Source organism: Gopherus flavomarginatus, chromosome 3, assembly GCF_025201925.1.
Source record: "Gopherus flavomarginatus isolate rGopFla2 chromosome 3, rGopFla2.mat.asm, whole genome shotgun sequence".
Lineage (NCBI taxonomy): Eukaryota > Metazoa > Chordata > Testudines > Testudinidae > Gopherus > Gopherus flavomarginatus.
In genome coordinates this window covers 234,941,706-234,963,712 of record NC_066619.1, presented here as the reverse complement: position 1 = coordinate 234,963,712, position 22,007 = coordinate 234,941,706, and the positions used below count along the sequence as shown (strand labels likewise).

Here is a 22,007-nt window from a genome sequence, read left to right as displayed (position 1 = left end):
ACAGGCAGCCTGGACAATGGTCAGGAGCTGTTCAACTACAGGCTGAGCAAGTGCAGGATGGTGGTAGAATGTGCATTTGGCCATTTAAAGGCCCGCTGGCGCACATTACTGACTCGCTCAGATCTCAGCCAAACCAATGTCCCCTTTGTTACTGCTGCTTGCTGTGTGCTCCACAATCTCTGTGAGAGTAAGGAGGAGACCTTTATGGCGGGATGGGAGGCTGAGGCAAATCACCTGGCCGCTGATTACGCGCAGCCAGACACCAGGGCGATTAGAAGAGAACACCGGGAAGCGGTGCGCATCAGAGAAGCTTTGAAAACGAGTTTCATCACGGGCCAGGGTACGGTGTGACTGCTGTGTTTGTTTCCCCTTCATGAACCCCCCCCTTTATTGACTCCTTCCCTGTAAGCAACCCGCCCTCCCCCTTCGATTGCAGCTTGCTTAAGGAAATAAAGTCACTATCGTTTAAAAATCATGTATTCATTATTAAAAAGTAATTAGAAAAAGAGGCAGAGAACTGACAAGGTATCCCGGGTGTGGATTGGTAGGAGGATAGGAGGGAAGGAAAAGGCCATTAAACACATTTCAATGTAATGACAGCCTTTTGGTTGGACTGTCCACAGGGGTGGAGTGGGCAGGTGCACGAAGCCTTCCCCCACGCGTTCTTACACGTCTGGGTGAGGAAGATATGGAACATGGTGAGTGGTGAGGGTGGTTACACAGGGGCTGCAGCGGCACTGTGACCCCGCTGCTCTTCCTGAAGATCCACCAGACATCAGAGGATATCAGTTTGATCATGCAGCAGCTCCAGCATTGCATCCTGCCACCGCTGATCTTCCTGCCTACACCTCTGATCTTCCTGTCGCTACCTCTCATCTTGAGAGTCTCTCCTATCCTCACGTTCATCCCTCCTATCCTCACGTTGGTCCCTCCTATCCTCACGTTCACTGGCATCTTTCCTGTACTTTGCTACCACGTCCTTCCACTGATTCAGATGAGCTCTTTCATTGCGGGTTACTTCCATGATTTCCGAGAACATTTCGTCTCGCGTCTTCTTTTTCCTCCGCCTTATCTGAGATAGCCTTCGGGATGGAGTAGGGAGGCTTGAAAAACGTGCAGCTGCATAAGGGAGGGAAAAAAGGGAGAAAAGTATTTTAAAAGATACATTTTACAGAACAATGGTTAAACTCTTTCACAGCGAACAACACTATTCACCTTACGTAGCACATGTGATTTCACTACAAGGTCGCATTTTGCATCTTAATATTGAGTGCCTGCGGCTCTGGTGTTACAGATCTCACAGACGCAGGTCCGGGCATCAGAATTCAGCTTGCATGCAGCCATGGTAAGCCATTGTCTTTCGGCTTCTCCAGCCTTCATATACACAGTGCTCTCTGACGCTTCTTTCCTATTAACATGCAGCAGCAGAAGCCAACCCCCGCATCCAATTCTCTAGGATGATTGCTTTACCGCTCCCCCCACTGCATAGCTGGTATCATGGAAGATCACTGCTAATCACCCCTCTTCCCCCCCCCCCACAGCGTGGCTGGGACCTGGGAAGATTCCTGCTAGCCAAACGCAAAAAAGCTCAGCGCTATCCTTCCTCCCCTCCCCCCGCTTGGCTACGTGCAAGGAAGGATTTCTTTTAAGCAATAGCCCAGTAGAAAAATGGCCATCTCTGTCCCCTTAATTAAATTTCTGAACTTCAGCCAGGTTACCATGAACGATATGACTCTGCTGAGGATAACAGAGCGAGATAAAGAACGGATGTTTCTTGAATGCCAGCAATCACTGGGACCATACGCAGCTATGCTTTGTCATGCAGTGATACCTGATTACTTGCTACATGCATGGCGTGGCAAAGTGTCCTACCATGGTGGACGGAACAAGGGTGCCTTGCCCAGAAACCTTCTGCAAAGGCTTTTGGAGTACCTCCAGGAGCGCTTCATGGAGATGTCCCTGGAGGATTTCCGCTCCATCCCCAGACATGTTAACAAACTTGTCCAGTAACTTTACTGGCCGTGAATGCATCCCAAGCCATCATGGCAAATCAATCATTAAAGAACGCTTGCTTTTAAACCATGTTTTATATTTACAAAGGTACACTCACCAGAGGTCGCTTCCATGGCTTCACTGTCTGGGCTAGTGGCTTGGGAGGGTAATTCCGTCTGGGTCACAAAAAGCTCCTGGCTGTTGGGGCTAACGGAGTGCTGTGTGCTCGCTGCAAGGTCGTCCTCCTCTTCCTCCTCCTCCTCCTCATCTTCCCTCTCCACAGAATCTTCAGCCATGTTTGAGATTACAACCCCCACCTCGGAATCCACAGACAGGGATAGGGGGTAGTGGTGGCGCAGCCCCCTAAAATTGCATGCAGCCCAGCGTAGAAGTGGCATGTTTTCAGCCCTGACCCGGAGCTTCTGTTTGCTGCTTTGGTTTTCTGGTAGCCTTGTCTGAGCTCCTTAACTTTCACTCTGCACTGCACTGAGTCCCTGGTGTGGCCTTTCTCCATCATAGCCTTGGAAATTTTTTCAAATATTTTTTCATTTTGTCTTTTGGAACGGAGTTCTGTTAGCACTGAATCCTCTCCCCATATAGCAATCAGATCCAGTATCTCCCGTGCGGTCCATGCTGGAGCTCTCTTTCGATTCTCAGGAGACTGCATTGCTACTTGTGCTGATGAGCTCTGTGTGGTCACCTGTGCTGATCAGAGCTCCACGCTGGCCAAACAGGAAATTAAATTCAAAAGTTCGCAGGGCTTTTCCTGTATACCTGGCCAGTGCATTCGAGTTCAGATAGCTGTCCAGAGCAGTCAGTGGTGCACTGTGGGATACTGCCCGGAGGCTAATACCGTCGATTTGTGGCCACACTAACCCTAATCCGATATGGTAATACCGATTTTAGCGCTACTTCTCTCATCAGGGAGGAGTACAGAAACTGATGTAAAGAGCCCTTTATAGCGATATAAAAGGCCTCGTAGTGTGGACGGGTGCGGTTTAATGCTGCTAAAATCGGTTTAAACACGTAGTGTAGACCAGGCCTTGGACTGGAAGATGTTGCCTCCAGCTGCAGTGCAGGAGTTGGTCTCAACTACCCTCCCACCTGGAAGCATGAGGCTTCCCCCTGCTGGACAAGAAGACTCTCTCTCATTTTCTCAGCAGTTCCTGAGACCTAACCCTTTCCCTCCGGGGGTCCCAGCATAAAACTTCCTCTGCTGCAGGCAAATACTTTAACTTGAGCTACATGGAAAAAATCATTACCAAGGAGCAGGTCGACTAGGAGGTGTTCTATTACCTGTACAGTCAAAACACTTTCCAAACCTTCCCAAACCACATGGATTTTAGCTAATGGTACCAGGAAACTGCTTTCACTCACCCCCACAATCTCTGTTAATAAATATGTGCTGGGTGATGTGGGACTGACAGGGCCAGGATTAATTGATGGTGTCTGGGAGGCAGAACACTGATGTTAAGATACTACAAAATCCAAAATTAATTGATATGGGGCTGGAGGGCACAATTAATTAACTGGAGGTTTTGGAAGAAACAGGAGTCTTTTGCATCACTAGGTCACTCTGTGCAAATTTGTGTAACTCTATGCAAATTAACAATCTATTTCTTTGTCACTAGATGTTGACACTTATGGATTCTTGACCCTAGATGCTCCCTTCCCTATTCCATCCTCCCTGCTCATTTCAGGAGTCCCCGGTACTCCAAAATCTCTCTCTTCTACTGATTTCCCTGCATACCGCTCCACCCACCTGATGTAACCAAATGTACCCTTCCACCACCACCCATCTCATTTTAGGGACCCTGCCACACTAACATTTCCAAACCCCATTTCCCCCACTGTTTATGTAATGGACCTCCACTCTACTGATTTCAGACCTCCCTGATGCTTGGCATTTCCTTCCTCCAGGCAGAGGCCTCTGTGCAGTCACCAGACAGCAGCGGCTTAAAAGTTTCCTCTCCTAAATTTGAGGGCTAAGAAACAATAATTTGCCCCCTCCAGCAATGGTATGAGGGAGTGGTGCACTCCAGGTGAGTGGCAACAGCTCAGCGGCATATGATGAATTAAAGCAGTAGCGTTGTCTTCAATGTGGAAGCTATTACAGCAAGCACCACACTAGCAGATAAAACCAGTGTTCTTTTTCAAGTTATTCCTGTTCATTGATAAACTGCTTTCATTTAGAATAGTTAGTTCTCTGAGGTTTCTGTTTTTACTGTTAGCAGGATGCAAACCTAGCATGCTCATCATAATCCTCCTGCTCCAACACAGCCCTCTAACTTCCAAATCCTCACTCACTTCCATACTCAAACTATCTCAGTGGTGCTGCTCTGAGTTCCCGCCCGGGCTCCTGTGTGTAAATAACCTCTAACAAAACTGGAGCCTAATTTAGTAGCATCCTTTCTTTTTAGACAGCTCTTGCAAATCATCTTTTACTTAATAGATGTGTTTATTCGTAACCTGTCTCATGCCTGGAGTTTCTAAAGCTAAAACCATACACAGGACATGTAACTGTATATTTAAAATGTTTGGCATATGGCTCATACAGTAACACCTGACAGATACCAAATATATAACAAAAATATATTACCATTTTTAAAAATAAATGGTGTAAGAATTACCTCTTGAGAATTTACCATTTCTGTAGCTATGAATACCCCTGAATTTATTAGAGAATGCAATTTTCCTGTAAGCAAGCAGGCAGATAAAGCACAGGAAGGAAACACATTGTGCATTGAAAGGAATGGCTGGGACCTTGAATGTCGATTTTAGTAATTCCCCTCCTTAACACTCCATTCATAGAAATGACTAATTCGCACCTGGGAGGGCTATCATTTCTGTTTGTCTGCAGATACATCACGACCCATATAATTTTGGAAGGTTGTTTTTTTTTTGCAGGCAGAATGTCACAACAGGCTTTCTTTTAGAAACTGACAAGTCCATCAGAAAAGCACTGGTACAGTGTACAAGCCACTACTGTCACAGGCAAGCAGCAGCTGGATCTTGTACGCAGATGTTCCACAGCACAAAGACACGGCATATTATGCCAGTGTACATCACATGTACATGCGTGTGTCATTATTCTCGTTTCATGAGTGATCCAAATCCAGCTCAGGTATCAGAGTGGTAGCCGTGTTAGTCTGTATCCACAAAAAGAATGAGGCGTCCAGTGGCACCGTAAAGGCTAACAGATTTATTTAGGCATAAGCTTTTGCGGGTAAAAAAAACACTTCTTCAGAAATGCTTATGCCCAAATAAATCTGTTAGTCTTTAAGGTGCCACCGGACGCCTCGTTGTTTTAGTGAATCCAGCTCGGCACCAACTTCAAACCTGGCTCTCAGCCTTCCCTTAGAGATGGGGGAACCCGTGACCCGCTCAACCACCCTTTGCTCCGACAAGGGTGCTGGCTGGCATTCCCTCCCATGGAGCTCCGCGTCTGCCCACTGGTGGGAGATGCGGGGGAATCCAACCCCCCCGACAGCGGCTTCCCAGGAGGAGGCACCGAACCCCTACACCCACTTATCATTCAGCCACGGGCTCACGAGGCAAGGGCACAACTCGCCTGGTTCTCGCGCGCACACACAGCAGACAAGGAGGCGGGGCCGCAGATCCGAGGGGCTGGAGCCTTTGCACCCCAGCCACGCCCCCAGCAGCGGAGCGAAGGAGGCGGGGCGCTGAGAGGAGAGCGGAACAAGATTATCAGGCGCATGCGCACTAAACGAGTTCGCGGAGGTAGTTGTGAGGGGTGATTTCCTGCTGCTCCTTCCTTGTCCATAGCTGTATCCGGGTCATTCCGGTGACATCCCCCTTGTCCCGTTCCCGCGGGGTCATTGTGTCGCTGCGGGTTTCCGGTGCCCCTCCCCCTCCCAGGGAGGTTTGTGTGGCGGTGCGGTTGGCATCGCCGTTGAGCCGTTTTTTCATTTCTTCTAGTCCCCTCCCCGTGCTTGCCCGCATGGATCCTCTCAGGCAGGAAGGGCGGGGCCCCCGAGGCGGGGAGCACGGCGGCCCGGGTCAGGTACGGAGGGGCCGCCCCTGACTTGGGGCTGAGCAGCTGCGGGGAGCCCGGTTGCCCAGGCGCTCCCGCGGTGCCGGTAGGGCTGGGGCCGGGCAGGCGCGAGGGGACCTGTTGTGAAGCCCGGGAGGCCTCTGCGAGCCCTGCCGTGTGATGTGGGGTCTCAGGCCCCAGCGTATTTGCGGGCACGAGGGGTTCTGGGGCTCGACTGCGTTTGGTGTCACTCAGCGCCCGCCCCGAGGCAGCTGTTGTGTGGGAGACCTTGGCCGCCCCAGCCGGGCTCTGCTTGCAGTGAGTGTACAGGGGAAATAGCCTGACCCCTTGGCCTGCATGTGTCAGCCCTGGCAACCTCTGACCTGGTGGCAACCGCAGTTTGGGGTGACGGAGATGGTTGTAGCAAAACATCTGTGCCATGTTTGCAGAGTTGGCTTCTCCAGCTGGGATTATTTAAATAAGGAAGATTTAATAACATATCTGAAAATGTCATCTGAGAGTGCCAGTAGGTGTCATTGAAACACACACAGCAAAATCCCTTTTTGTTCACTAAAGGATACATTAAACACCTCCTTAGAATTACTTGGAATAGAGATTTGCTGTCTATATATTTCCTCTACCCCCACATACTGTTGGTACCCAGGCTTCTCTTTTAGAGGCATAAGTAATAAACTAGCCTAGCCTAAAATACAAACTGCTGTTGAATAAATGGAATATGCTATGGGCTAACTATGTAGCATTTCCATATGTTATGGATAAGGCTACGATTATGTCATGGAAGTCACAAAATCTGTGACTTCCTTTGACCTCTGTGACATTTTCTGCCTGGGTCTGGTGCTCCCAGCCCCCCTAAAGCTGCCCAGCCACAGCAGGTAGTGGTGGGGACCCTGACGCTGCCCAGCCATGGTGGGCAATGTGGGGACCCTGCAGCTCCCAGTCATTGCAGAGGACCTCCCTGAGCTCCCAGCCACCCTGATGGGGAGATGACAAGTGGACCCTACAGCAGCCCAGCCCCTGTGGACAGAGGGACCCCAGGGCTCCGTCTCCTCACAGCAGTGGGAGATCTGGGAGCCCCAGCAAGAATGAGTCCTGAACCCACCTCACCATTTTGTCAGGGATATTTTTAGTGAAAGTCGGACAGGTCATGGGCTTCAGTGAATTTTTGTTTGTTGCCCATGACCAGTCCATGACTTTTACTAAAAATATCTGAGCAAAAACTTGAGCCTTAATTATGGATGTTCCTTTGTAATTTGAAGTTTTGCTCTCCCACTGCTGTGAGGTCCCATTAATGAGAGAAATGTATTGTGAAGTGGTAACATAGAATAACTTCTCTAAAAATGTTATCTTTTATTCATATATTAGGTGCTCATGACAGCCTAACATCATTTAGCTCTCTCACAATAGTGGTGATGATCAGGCACTCCAAGTTAATGGAGGGAGTAGTGGGGAGGTTGGCCAGCCTTCACCTTATAACATCTTATAGATAACTGAAATGTTTTATGTGGTTAAGACTTTTCTACTGTGTTAAGTTATAGTGACTAACACCAATATGATCCTAGTGCTCTATGAATAGTTAGAATCTGTTGGCCTTCAAGGCCGTCTGCAAGATCTGTCTTTTACCCAGGCTTTTGTGGTGGGAGGAATATGATAAGGGTTGGTATTTAAGTGTGTGGCAGGATTTTTGGTTATTTTCTCATGTCTGGATAAGATGCTGTGTTTTTCAATGGTATTGTATCTTTAAAATTATACCTAAGGCAGCAAGAGGCCTGGATAGTTATAAATCTAACTAAATTAAATAGCTAATAATGGTCTCCTGATGAATAAATGCCCCAATTTATTACATTATAGATATTTCATGTAAAAGTGTAGAGATTTGGAAAAGCATTTTTTAAAAAGCTTAATTCTGTTAATATTTTCATATAAATATCTTTTAATGTTCAATTTTCATAATGAAAGAATCCTGTAGGTATGGCTTATGTACCAACAGAGGATGAAAGAAGAATTTTCAGGGAATGCAGCGAAGAGAGCTTCTGGTATAGATGTGAGTCAAGTTTGCTGATAAACGACCTTTGTCTCCATTTTAATCTCCTCTTTCTTCCTCCTTTGTAGTATTGTTTTTGCCGTTATCCCAGTTATTTAAAAATGAGAGCCAAAACCTGCAAATCCTTACCCAGGAGTAAGGACTATTTGTATGAGAAGCGTCACTGAAATCAAATTATACACTAAGATGAGTAATATTATGGAAGGAAAATGCTTGTCACATCATCTCCCTGAATACTTGATCCATTAGCATTTACAGTAACTGTTTTAAAGATCCAGTTATAGGGGCCATTTTGCCTCCCATAGTTACATAGGGTTGGAAAGCACCTCCCCACCACCTACCATTACTGACTTTACTGTGCCTGCTGTCTCTGTGCTTGTCGGGAGTTAGCTCCCTGACTCCATCACCACTGGGCAACACATGCCCTCTGTCCTCAGCCTACACACTCTGCTGTCCCTCGGCAGGTTAGTGATAGACACACTCCAACCTATGGCCATTTCACTGGAATGCTCAGCTCCTGTTCCACAGTATTGACAGATATGCTGATCCCAAAGGAACAGTACCCCTAATCTTACCAATTATATCTTAGCTCATAGCTCCACTTTACACTCAGCATTTAGAAATGTTTATAGTGAAAACAAGTATGTTTATTTAACAAGAATAGAGATTTGAGAAGCAGCAAGGAAAAGTATTGGCAACAAATGGTTACATGTAAAATAAAATCATAACACACATTCTAGAGCCTAGACTTAACTAGATACTTTCCTGTCTAATGAAGTTTGGCTCACTCAAAGTCTTTGCAGTATTTTCTAGTGAAGTTGACTGTGACCCTCCTTTCATAAGACAGGATATGATGATTGTTCGTCTTCTCCATGAAGGATCCTGGATATATATCAGATCTTCTGTTGTACCCCTAGAATCCATTTTTATAACTTGCAAACAGGATATTCCCCTGTTGTTTTAGTTTTTTTTCTGCAGTTTTCCTCTCTTTTGTTTTCACAGTCTCTTGATTAGTGTCAGGATCAATTATGCAAATAGGTCTCCATTGTGATGCATACAATGAACGATACATAAGTGACCAGACACAGAGAAATAAGCATCTGCTATCCTCTCCCTGAAGAGAACCTCTCCATGGCACATCACATCCTTGTGACCTGCCTTTAACTTCAAGGCTTTAAGAACATAATATTTGGTATAGATACTTCTTAAATATTATTCATCATTTGCAATCTTGTTTTAGCTGTGTTGGTCCCAGGATATTAGAGAGACAAGGTGGGTGAGGTAATATCTTTTATTAGACCAACTTCTGTTGGTGAAAGAGAAAAGTTTCAGGCTACACAGAGCTGAAGAAGATCTCTGTGAACCTTGTAAGTTTGTCTCTAAATATTATCCATACACCTGTTTCTCAGTGATGATGATGATGATCATGATCTGTAAGCTACTGGCTCTTGGTAGAGACCTTCCATGCCACACTTCGGTGAATAATTATGCATATGCTTGACCTTAGTGATCCCTGTAAATGCCTATGCCCCCCCTTGCCCTTTTTCAGTTCACATCAAGAGGTCCCTGGGTCACAGCCTTATCCTGCAAACCATTATACAAGTTGACCCTCAAAATTTGTCTGACTATTCATGTGAGTAAGGGTTTGTAGGATTTGGATGGCTTTTTAAACCATGGAAATGCTAGTGAAACATGCAAAAGACTGAGATAAGACAGTTCTACATTTTGGAACTTCTGCAGCAGCTTCATGCAATTTTTTTAATTGAGGTTTTTATTGAATTGAATATGAAAATGAAAAATTCAGTACAGCACCTGTTATATATTTTGATATTCAATTCAGTTTATTTTACACTCTCCTCATATTTTGAGCTCTGAGTTGTGCTGATTATCTTTCATAGGTCATTAAGGTAAATGGGACAGTTCACACTTCTTAGAACCATTGTTTTCAATCTCTCTGCAACTTCAATAAGAGAACAAACATCAATAAATATCAGTTTACACTCAGTTTGCCTCTCAGGGTATGCCTACGCAGCAACTAGACACGTACCAGACTGGACCCTGCCAGCCAGCTCCGACTTATGGGGCTGTTGCATTGCGGTGTAGACTTCCGAGCTTGGGATGGAGCCCAGACTCTGGGACCGTCCCACCCCACAGTGTCCTAGAGCCAAGGTTCTCCCTGCACCCTGAGCCCCACCAACCTGAGTCATGGGCCAGTCATGGATATCTAGTTACTATGTGGACATACCATCAGAGGAAATCTGTGCAGCCATGAGCACTAGAAATATTTTATTTAATGAAGGCTAAGACTCTGGAGCATGACTGCAGCAAACTGAATTCTGCAAATCATAGAGTACACAGGGCCTGTGATCATGCATTGTCTTAACAGAATGCTGCTTGCCCAATATACAATGTGATTTGTTTCAATTATCAAAACTTTTTTTTTTACAAAATGCTGAAGAATTCTTGACCAAAATGGATTGTATTATTACTTTACATTTCCCTTCCCCCATCCAAAAGGCCAGCACCGCTTCTTCATTTACTTATGGCCTGGAGATTATGAAATTATCTTTTTGGATACGAGTCTTCTGTGCCTTTGTCATCTAGAGAGTAGATTGCTGCAGTATGGTTTTTATGAGGCTGCATCTTAATTCTTTGTGGAAACTGAAGCTATGTAGAATTTAGCAATCTGTTTGTTGAACAGTATATTTTTATGTGAACACAGTGCACTGGGACCTGTGATTTGAACTGTCTGTCTGTTTTGCGGTAGATTCCTATCTCTCTGAAAAACCTCTTTCCCCCTCAATTTTGGGACTATCTCCCAGCATATTTTGAAATATCTGGAATCTTGAATTTCCAGTCATGCAGCAAGAACCCTCTTTGGTCCCTAGCTTTTGGGAAGGGGAGGTAATGATGAGGGTTGTAAGTGATGGGACCATCATCTGACCTTTTTATTTTTTAAAAACTGGGACATTGCTGCTGATTGGAGTGATGGTTGGAGTTTTAAAAAGAGCAGTGGAATAGTTACTATCTTATTTTTATGTATACATTGAAAAAAGTGAAATTGTTGAAACTCTAAATTATTTTCTACAATACTTCCACTCAGTTACTCAATTTTAGGAGGATACCTTCTACCAGGTTTTTCAAGTATATGTGTAGTGTTACCGTATTCATAGAGTTTAAGTCCAGAAGGGACCATTAGATCATCTGATCTGACCGCTTTTATATTACAGGCTATTAAACTTCAGCCAGTACCCATTATTGAGCCAATAACTTATGATTGTGTTTAGCTAACACATCTTCCAGAAAGGAATGTGTCTTGATTTGAAGACATCAGGAGAGAGAGAATCTGCCACTTTGAAAAGACTGCAAATTATAATTCTTTTTTTCTCCATGTTAATCAGCTACTTTTTCCTCCCACAGCTGTGCCTATTTCTGCAATAAGCATGACTGTCACTCAGGGCTTAATTAAGAAAGGTAAACTTTAAAACATCTTTTGGTTTAACTTTATGTTGCTCAGATAAGTTTTACTTGTACTCTCAACAAGGTTGCCATGCATAAATTTGATTTTAAATCACAATATGTAAGTAGATTAGAAATATGTGTAGGAAATATTGCGAAAACTCGATGAGTGGAAAAATGTAAGCTTTTGTACATGTGGGAAAGAAAAAATATTCAGAAAAAGAAATATTCAGTGGTAGGGAGAACCCTCCAGAGCAGTAACTCTGAATGAAATCTAGGGATGATTGTAGATTTTGGAATTGGATTGGAATGGAAAATACTTTAATATTAAAATGTCATCATATAAATGAGGGTTTCCCCTCATCTAGAACAGTGTATTCATTTGTGGTCATGCTGAAGGCTAGGATTTAGTCAGATATTTTTACTAAAAGTCATGGACAGATCATGGGCAATAAACAAAAATTCACAGTCCATGACTTTTAGTAAAAATGAGGCACTGGGGGGAGACATTGTGGGGGCCACTACTGTGTGGGGCACCGGAGACTGTGGTTGCTCTGGCCAGCCGGGAACCGCCGCCTGGGGCCATAGACTGTGGCTGCTCCGGCCAGCTGGGAACTGCTGCCTGGGGCCATGGACTGCGGCTGCTCCAGCTGTCCCAGAACCGCTGCTGGGGGCTGTCGGAGCAGCGGCTGGTGTGGCTGTCCCCAGAGCCGCTCTGGTGGTGGCTAGTGTGGCTGTCCCAGGAGCCACCTGAGCAGCTGGCCTTGGGGTCAGCCACACTGGCCCCTGCAGAAGTCCCGGAGATTGTGGAAAGTCATGGAAACCATGACTTCTGCAACCTTTTGACAGATATGGAGCTCTAGTCATGCCGCATCAAAAAGGGATATTGTGTAACTAGAAGAGATTCAGATATGGGCTATGAGAATGCAAAAAAGCATAGAAGAAACTTGCTTATGGAAACTGAAAAGACTGGGATTGTTTATCTCAGAGAAGAAGCAAATAAGAAGGGACATAAGTCTACAAAATTAATTAATGTTATAAATGAAGTAGAGTGGGAATGTCTTTTCTCCGTGTCTCAGTACAAAAACAAGGGAACCATCAATGAAATGGTGCCACATTCCAAACTCAGAAACACATATTCATGCAATGTGTAATTAAACTGGATGCCATAGGATGTTGCTGAGACCAAGACCTTAGCAAGATCCAAAAGATATTTAACATTTTTGTGGATTTCAAGAATATTTAGACGTAAAACATTAAGTACAGTAACTCCTCACTTAAAATCGTCCCAGTTAATGTTGTTTCGTTGTTAGGTTGCTGATCGATTAGGGAACATGCTCGTTTAAAGTTGTGCAATGCTCCCTTATAACGTTTTTTGGCAGCCCCCTGCTTGCAGGAAGAGCAGCCTGTTGCAGCTAGCTGGTGGGGGCTTGGAACCAGGGTGGACTGGCAGCTCCCCTATCAGCTCCCCGCTCCCCTAAGTTCCCTGTGCAGCAGCTGCCCAGCAGGCTACCAGTTGCCGCAGTTCAGCTGTCCCTCCCCCCACTACCATGTGCTGTTCCTGCCCTCTGCCTTGGAGCTGCTCCTGGGAGCCTTCTGCTTGCTGTGCAGGGGATGGGGGAAGACGGGGCTAATGTCAGGGTGTCCCCCTATTTCTGACCCCCTGCTTATCTCTTCTCCATATAGAGCAGAGGGAGACACAACAGGGCTCAGGATGGAGAGAGCTGACTGCAGCTGCTTCCTGATCTTTTGAAAGGCAATGTACTTAGAGTGTGGTGTCAGCATACTTAAAGGGGCAATGCGCGTCTCTCTCTCTCCCCTACACACAGGATGTCTGCCATGCTGTCTCCTCTCCCTCCATTCATGCTGATTTGTAGAGTGTGAGGCTACATTAACAACAATAAGATTGCTAGTTCTTCATTTAGCAGTAAGGCATTCCCTGGGCAATATCCCACCCTCTAACTTCACACCTCAACCAAGCTTCACAATCATCATTGCTGTGTACAGTATTAAATTATTTGTTTAAAACTTATACTGTGTGTGTGTGTGTGTGTGTAGTTTTTTGCCTGGTGAAAAAAATTTCCCTGGAATCTCACCCCCCCCCATTTATATTAATTCTTACGAGGAAATTGGATTCGCTTAACATAGTTTCACTTAAAATTGCATTTTTCAGGTACATAACTACAACATTAAGCGAGGTGTTACTGTACTTCAAAAAAATGGGAAGGGCTATAAAACCTTATGCATCAGGCTTTAAACCAGTGGTCACCAACCAGTTGATCGCGGGTGCGGGGGGGCGCAGGGTTCTCCCTCCGCATGCTGCTTTTGCCTGCAAGCACTGCCCCACAGCTCCCGTTGGCCAGGAACGGGGAGCTGCGGCCAGTGGGAGCTGCGGGGGCGATGTTTGTAGAGAGGGACAGCGTGTGGAGCCATGTGCCACCCACCCCCTTCCCAGGGGCCACAGGGGTGCGTTGGCCCCTTCCGGGAACAGCGTGAGGCTGGGGTAGGCAGGGAGCCTGCCTGAGCCTCGCTGCGCCACCAACCGGGAGCCACCAGAGGTAAGTTTTGCCCAGCAGGAGGCCGCATCCCAACCCCCAGCCCTGAGCCCCCTTCTGGAGCCAGCACCTCGAACTCCCTCCTGCACACCAAGCCCCAGCCCCCCTCCCAGAGCCAGTACCCCACCCCCTCCTGCACACCAAACCCCTGACTCCCCTCCCAGAGTCAGCACCCTGTACCCCCTCCTGCACTCAAACTCTTTCTCAGAACCCACCACCTGCACTCCCTCCTGCACCCCAACACCCTGCCCCAACCTGGAGCCCCTTCCTGCACCCAAACTTCTTCCCAGAGCTTGCACCCTCAAGCCATCCTGCATCCCAACCCCTGTCCCAGGCTCAGCCCAGAGCCCCCTTCCACTCTCTGACCCCCTTGGCCCCAGCCCAGAGCATGCATCCCCTCCTACACCCCAACCACTTACCCCAGCCCAGTGAAAGTAAGTGAGGATGGAGGAGAGCGAGTGATGGGGGCCGGGGGGAATGGAGTGAGTGGGGTGGGGCCTCGGGGAAGGGGTGGGGTAAATCCTGAGTTGCCCTTAAATTCAAAAAGTGATCTTGGGCATAAAAAGGTTGGAGACCACTGGTTTAACCATTCTCTAACTGTTAGAGGTTAGAAGGTGACTTCCCTGGGAAGGTAGATTACCTTGCATCTATGTGGGGTTTCTTGCACCTTCCCTGAGGCATGTGCTAACTTCAGTAGGAGACAGGAACTGGACTAGGTGGACCAAGATCTGATCCAGTATGGTGATTCTTCTGTTCCTATGAGAGTCTGTCTCTGTGGGAGCTTGTAACACCAAACTGGAAATAGTACATTCTGTACTGAGTAACCCAATTCCAGAAAGGTGTAACAAAATGGAAGGAGTTTAGAGAAGACTAACAAAATGATCAAGACAATTCAAATTCCTAGTCACAGAGCTGCAGCAGAACTTGAAACTGTGGAAAGAGGGGAACTTGAAATTGACTGAAATTGTCTCATTCACCTTATGTTGGAGTATTGCGTTCTCCAAAGAGCGATTATACATCCCATATGTACTGCAATACCTAGTTGCACTAGGTGGGATAAAGCTGGAATTTTAACTCTTGAATTTTCTAGTTTTGTGGTTATAAGTCAGAAATGTTGTTGAGATTTTTCTTCTTAAAAAGTTAAAACAACTCATGTAGTGCAGAGGATTAACTACTATGGCATGGCCACACGAAAAATGAAATATGAATCTGGTTATTTAAATTCACCTTTGTCATCTTACTAAAATAATTATTTTTCATGTAGTAAGTAATTACTTTGCTTATTTTCAGGAATTCTCACCACTCATTCAAGGTTTGGCTCTCTTCCCAAAGTTGCATGTAAGTATAAACAACGTATTAGTTCAACTTACCAGAATCTAGTTCATGAAGTGCATCAGTTACCCTAGCAAAAATCCAAAGCAACTCCGCTGAAGCCAGCTGAGTCATTCCAGATTTATGTCAGTGAACTTTCTCTGGATTTATATTGGTGTAATTTGAGATCAGAAGATGTCCGTATATGGCAATCTAATATTCACAAATTAATTATTTCTCTAGCATAAATAGTAAGACTTTCAAATTCATTTTTAGTCAGTAACTTTCTTTCATTTTTACTTCCCAACAGCACAGGTAGAACTATAATAGATACCTACTAAACATCTCTTTTAATTATTTCTGATTGAAAAAATATTGAAACTTATTCAGGCTGAGTGGTGAAGTTATCTCCAATTTAAATAAAGTGGCTATTCTGAGAAATAGGATTGTTTAATCTACCATATCCTTTCACCCACAAATTGTGTAGACTGTTATCAGGTGAAAACTGTCAGTCCTCCGCACTCTGAATTCGCATAACAGACTCTGCAAAGTTTCTGTATGTAGCATTCATGTAGAACCCTGCAAGACTGCAGAAGTTCTTGATAATTATCCTGTGAGACTCAAGTAGTCCAAGATGGTAAAACAGTCAGAACCTTTAAGAAATGATAGGAGACTAGCTTAAATTGGTTTTAACTTGCAGTAATGGTCTGCCAGCAGTAATTATTTTTTTGTTTTGAAAGTCATCGTAAAAGGACACTATCAGTTTAAAATCACACTACAGTATGATTTTTTTTACTTAAACTTATTAAAAGTAATACTTGAGTACTGTAACTGAAAGATTAAAAAGCGACAAAGAGTCTTGTGGCACCTTACAAACTAACAGACGTACTGGAGCATAAGCTTTCATGGGTCAATACCGACTTGGTCGGATGCATGGAGAATTCACCCACAAAGTGGGTATTCACCCAAGAAAGCTTATGCTCCAATACGTATGTTAGTCTGTAAGGTGCCACAGGACTCTTTGTCGCTTTTTACAGATCTAGACTAACACGGCTGCCCCTCTGAAAGATTAAAGAAATACACATTTTCTATATTTTCAGTTTACCTTCTTCAGTTGACAACAGTTTGTATATAGTCAGCTTTTCCTGTTGTGCGGGGGTCTTTCACGCTGCAACAGGGAAGAAAGAAACATTTATAATCACATTTCCTTTATTTTCTTTTTTAAACCACAAACATTTGCAGGAGACTTGGTCAGGTTTGTACCTGAAATTACTTCTCTCTTTTGGCAATGACTATATTTCCAGCTGATAGTGTCCATTTAAATTTCTGATGACTCTTTGGCTTATGTAACTTTTCAGCATTATTGAAAAGTTTACAGGTCCAACTGTCTAATGTATCATTTTAACAACATATTCCTGTTGCAGTGAAATCTGCCTTAAGAACTTTGCCAAAGCATACCCACCCCACGCTTCCTGATTTGAAGGTCATAATTCATGTGTCTCATTTGTCCCTTTCATGCTATCTTAATATCTTTTTTCCTGATCTCTGTGTATGCACAATTAAAGGAAACCTGCAATTTTATGTGAAGGATTTTGAAATTGGTGTAATCAGAAATATACATCACTATTTTTAAAAAGTTAGTAAAATAAAAATGAATAAATGGCAGTAAAACTGGAAGTTGTCATCGCGCTGCTTTGCTCACATAGATTCAGATCCTACTCACATTGACTTTAACAGCAATAGGAACAGGATCAGACCTACAATTTGTGATAAAGGAAGTGCTGCTTCAAACACATAAATGAATTAGACAAAACTATCAGGTGTTTAAGGCAAGTTCTATTTTATTTTTTGTGACTTGAACAATACTACTACACACATTCTTCTAATAAGTAATAATTGCTACTTTGAAGGGACCTCTACATATTTCTAGTTCTGAGATGTGTCCTTCCTGAGCTTGTGCGATTGAGCTTTGGGAATCTTCAAGAAAAATAGGGCTAATTGGGACTGCACAAGCATCATATTAGAGCACAGAATTCTAGAAATCAAGGTTATGAACAGTGAAGTTCCCAACTACCTCATTTGTTGCTTTCTATGGCTGGTTGTGGGTATACAGACTTTCACTTTGTACTGAGAAAACTTTCCACCAAGAATATTTGGTTGTAGTTTTGGTTGTTTTTTGGATTGGTAATTTCATGTAGTTTCTGCAAAGTGACTGGCTCTGGCTTGGTTCTGGGACATCATGTCAAGGTCAGAGCCAAAAAGACCTGAGTTAAGTGGTGTATTTAATGTCCCCCTTGCAGGTTAAATGCACAGACTTGCTGCCTGATTTGCTTTGCTAACCTGGATCATAGTGTAGCTTGCCGGCCTTTTATGTGTTAGTTCTAAAAGAACAGATACACTCTGCTCTATGCCTTCCTCTTGACAGAAGCCCAATGAACCATACTCTGGTCACAGAGAGGGAAATTATTGACTTGAAGTTCCCTGTAAAGTTTTCAAATGGAAGCCTTTGGTCCTAGGCTTTGCATCTTGATCCTGCTTCAGATTGGCAAAATATTGTATATCTGGTCTTGTGGCTGTTTCAGTGCCAAAAGGCTTACACTGGGCTTGTCTATGCTACAGCGACAGAGCTGTGGCTGTAGACATTTTCTACAGCAATACAGCAGGCTTTTCTCTTGCTGCAGTTAGTCCACCTTCTGAGAGGTGGTAGTTATGTCGAGGGAAGAATTCTTGCATTGACCTAGTTTCATCTATACTGCGGGTTAAGTCAATACAACTATGCCATGTATGTCCCAGGACATTACAGAGACATGGTGGGTGAGGTAATAATATCTTTTATTGGAGCAACTTCTGTTGATGAAAGAGACATGTTTTCAAGCCACAGAGGCCAGGTCTACACTACAGATCTATATTGGTACAACTATGTCATTCGAAGTGTATGTCATAATAGCCACTTAACCCCCATGTAGACAGTGTTGGGTCAGTGGGAGAGCTTTGTTTGTTGACATAGCTTGGGGAGGTGGAATAACCACGCTGTTCGGAGGAGCTCTCCTGTCGACATAGGAGTGTCTTCACTAAAGCACTACACCAGCACAGTTGCACCAGTGCAGCACTGTATGCCAAGACAAACCCAGAGATCTTCCTCAGGTCTGGGGAGGAAACTTCCAACATCACAGCAAAATGCAAAGTGGAACAGATTGTTGAGCATAAGTAGTGAGCACATATTATAGGGGATGATTCAAGGTAGAGTGGCCCATTAACACCTCTGCAGTCATAGGACAAAAAGATGGGGTTAGTGAGCTACAGATTGTTGTAATAAGCCATAAATCCAGTGTCTTTTTACGCTGTGATTTTTAAATGTCTAGCAGAGTAATGAATTTAAGCTCCCAGGCTCATCTTTTGAAAGTGTTGTACAGGTTTCCTTTGAGGATGAAGACTGAGATGTCAGATATAAAGCAATTGCTTTGTGAAAAGTATTCACTCACAGGTGATAAGGTATTCTTTCTTTTATCATTTTCCTGTGTGAGTTCATTTGAGAGTGTAGTGACCGTCTGGTTTCACCCACATAGTTGTTATTGGGGCATTTAGTGCACTGGATTAGGTATAACACCTTGTGTGTATAGGATCCGTGAATTGTGAAAGATGTGTTGTGGGGAGTGTTGATCATTGTAGCAGTGGGGATAGTCTGCAGGTCTTGTATCTGTTTGTCTGGAAGGGTCTGGTGCTCCCTTGAGTTCGTGTGTGCTGGTCTGTGAGGAGACTGCTTCTGATGAGCTTGGAGACGTTGGGGGCGTGGTTTGAAGGCTAGAAGTGGGGGTTCAGGAAAGATTTATTTCAGGATGGGGTCCCCGTCAAGTATGGGTTGTAATTGTTTGATGATATCCTGTATGGATTCTAGTATGGGGTGGTAGATGAGCCAGCTGGTTTGACCAGCACAGTTCCCTCAGTGCTGAAGACAGTCTCAATACAAGGGAAGCCTCAGGCTAAGCTTCTGCTGGGGCAAGCTCCCCTCAGATCTAGGGTTTGTTGGGCTCAACAATTATGGAAGCATCTGTTCTGTTTTCCTTTGCCCTGAAGCAAAGAGATAATGTGAGGCACAGCTCAGTGAGCGCTTCCATGATAAAGAGCTCAGTGCTGTCACACGAAGCATGAGCGCATAGTAGAGATCTGACTTTTAAGGCAATTCTTGGTCTTCCAGTATCACTGATCTCTTGGACGTTGACTTTTTCCTTTGGAGATGGTGCAGGTCCCTTGGTTTCAGCACACTTCTGTGTTCTGCACAGTGCACATTCTTCGTTGCAGAGATCTGGTGGAGTCCTCTCTTAAATCCAGAGGATGTAACTGAATCTTCTGTTCCAGAACCTTGATTCTGGGTCTTTCTATCGCTCTCTCCTGGTACTGTTTGGGAGAGGATAGGAGGCTCACTGTATTGGCTCCCTAGATAATGGCATTTTGGATTCTGGTGAGTTCACATTCTCTTCTTCAGGTGTCACTAATTTTTTTCCTTGGTGACCTGCTTGATGGTGTGTTATGTAGATTCCTTTCTGTTGTCCCCAGTTAATCCATGGATAATTTTTCCATATTGGCAGGGACCTCCTGTAACTTTTTAATAGTCAAGCAACTGTAGGAGGCCAGTCTGACATGTCTCTTCCTCTAATTCTCTCTCCAAAGAAAGGTAAGATGCAGGCACTATTTTGTAAAAGCAGTTTCTAAAAACTATTTTCCTTTATCTCTTATGGTCTGTAAAGTCTATAGAACTAGGCAAAAGAAACACTTGCAGGTAAACCCCTGCCTTGGTTTCGCCATTACTCAAGCATTCTGGTCAGTGTCCTTTCAGTGTTCCGGGTCCCCTTTGTTGGGCCTCACTTCTCCAGTTTATGCTTTCTTCTCCAAATCCTGAAGTCTCTCACCTCTGAGTCAGTTTTCTTCAACTTGGACTAGTCCTGCAGTCAACAGGTATCAGTCCCTTTTGTTCCTTTCTTTGACTCTATCTTTGTTTTTAAAGGGCTGTACCAACACCTTCTTTGTCCCCTCTCCTGGGGAAATTCCATTCCTTCAAACCCTAGCCCTTGGAAGGGAAGTTGAAGAAAACTGCTTTTCTGTGGGATGCAGTTACTCCTTGTCAAGGTTTTTTCCCCATTTTGAACTTTAGGGTTCAAGAAGTGGGGACCTGCATGATCACTTTTAAGCTTAATTACTAGCTTAAATTTGGTACGCTGCCACCAGCCAGAAGCCTGTGTCTGGCACACTTCTGTTCCCCCAAAACCTTCCCTGGGGAACCCAAGACCCAAACCCCTTGGGTCTTAAAACAAGGAGAATTTAACCATCCCCGTCCTTTTCCCCCCACCAATCCTTGGTGAGTTTAGACTCAGTCCCTTGGTTTCTAAAACAAGGAAAAATCAATCAGCTTCTTAAAAAGAAAGCTTTTAATTAAAGAAAGAAAAGGTAAAAATTATCTCTGTAAAATCAAGATGAAAAATGCTTTACAGGGTACTCAGATTCATATAGACTAGAGGGACTCCCCCCTCTCTTCCCCCAGCCTGAGATTCAATGTTACAGCAAACAGGTAAAAATCCTTCCAGCGAAAAGACACATTTATCGGTTGAGAAAACAAACATAAGACTAATCTGCCTTGCCTGCTATTACTTACTATTTGGAAACATGAAAGACTGATTCAGAAAGATTGGGGAACCTGGAATGATGTCCCATTCCTCTCAGTCCCGAGAGCGAACAACCAACAAAACAAACAGCACAAACAAAGACTTCCCTCCACGAAGATTTGAAAGTATCTTGTCCCCTTATTGGTCCCCTAGTCAGGTGTCAGCCAGGTTCACTAAGCTTCTTAACCCTTTACAGGTAGAAGAGACATTAACCCTTAACTATCTGTTTATGACACTCCTTTTTTCTGCCCAGGCAAGATATTTTCAGGTATTGATGGTTTTTAACAACCAACCTATTCCTAGGCAAATGTCCCAGTGCCAGCGTCCTGCCCCATAGCACAGTAAAAGGCAGCTGTAAGACATAAGGATACACACAGTTCATAAATCAAACTGGAATTTCTAAGTTGTACATTGATTCCCCAGATCATCAAAGCATATCTTCTAGAAAGGCATCCAGTCTTGACTGAAGATCTCAAGAGACAGAAAATCCATCACTTCTTTTGCTATCTTGTTTCAGTGATTAATCACTCTAACTGTTAAAATTTTGTGTCTAATTTCTAATGTGAATTTGTTGAGTTTCAACTTCTAGCCATTGGCTTTTGCTATGATTTTCTCTTAGATTAAAGCGTCCTTTGATACCTGTTAGTCTCTCCCTATGAAAGTACTTATACATTGGAATTCAGTCCACACTCAGTCTTCTTCTTGATAAACTAAACAGATTGAACTCTTAATCCCTTACTGTAAGGTATTTTTTCTAATCCTTCAATAATATGTGTGTCTTTTCTTCACCCTCTACAATTTTTCAACATCCTTTAAAAATGTGGGAACCAGAACTGGAAGGGGGGGGGGGTTGCTACTTGCTACTCCGCTGTTTAAACATCGAAGGAACACGTTAGCCCTTCTTAACAGAGCATTCCACTGGGAGCTTATGTTCAGTTACTTGTCTACTGTGACCCTAAATCCTTTTCAGATACATT

At 44.3% G+C, this 22,007-nt stretch overlaps 2 protein-coding genes across 7 annotated transcripts in view; one reads left to right on the top strand and one right to left on the bottom strand.

The window, feature by feature from the left end:
- Positions 1 to 459: 459 nt before the first annotated feature.
- On the bottom strand, positions 460 to 5,202 carry LOC127048348 (troponin T, cardiac muscle-like). The gene is made up of 2 exons (XM_050948104.1): positions 2,111 to 5,202; positions 460 to 1,119 (listed from the first exon to the last, which is right to left on the bottom strand). The coding sequence occupies exons 1-2, from the start codon at positions 2,388 to 2,390 to the stop codon at positions 866 to 868; spliced, it is 534 nt and encodes a 177-aa protein (XP_050804061.1). The 5' UTR covers positions 2,391 to 5,202; the 3' UTR covers positions 460 to 865.
- A 557-nt stretch (positions 5,203 to 5,759) lies between these two features.
- Positions 5,760 to 22,007, top strand: part of OCIAD1 (OCIA domain containing 1) — a 41,394-nt gene continuing 25,146 nt past the window's right edge. Inside the window, exons 1-4 of one of the 6 annotated variants that reach the window (XM_050948006.1) lie at positions 5,760 to 6,011; positions 9,598 to 9,681; positions 11,469 to 11,522; positions 15,353 to 15,400. In XM_050948006.1, coding sequence (XP_050803963.1) covers positions 5,954 to 6,011; positions 9,598 to 9,681; positions 11,469 to 11,522; positions 15,353 to 15,400 — 244 coding nt within the window. In that variant the 5' untranslated portion in view covers positions 5,760 to 5,953. The other 5 variants (XM_050948005.1, XM_050948008.1, XM_050948003.1 and 2 more) reach the window with 5 other exon arrangements.

Coding starts and splice junctions, on each gene's coding strand:
- LOC127048348 (XM_050948104.1), bottom strand. CDS start 2,390: ATGCCACTTCTACGCTGGGCTGCATGCAATTTTAGGGGGCTGCGCCAC. Junction 1,120..2,110: donor AGCCATGGAAGCGACCTCTG/GTGAGTGTACCT, acceptor TCCCTTATGCAG/CTGCACGTTTTTCAAGCCTC.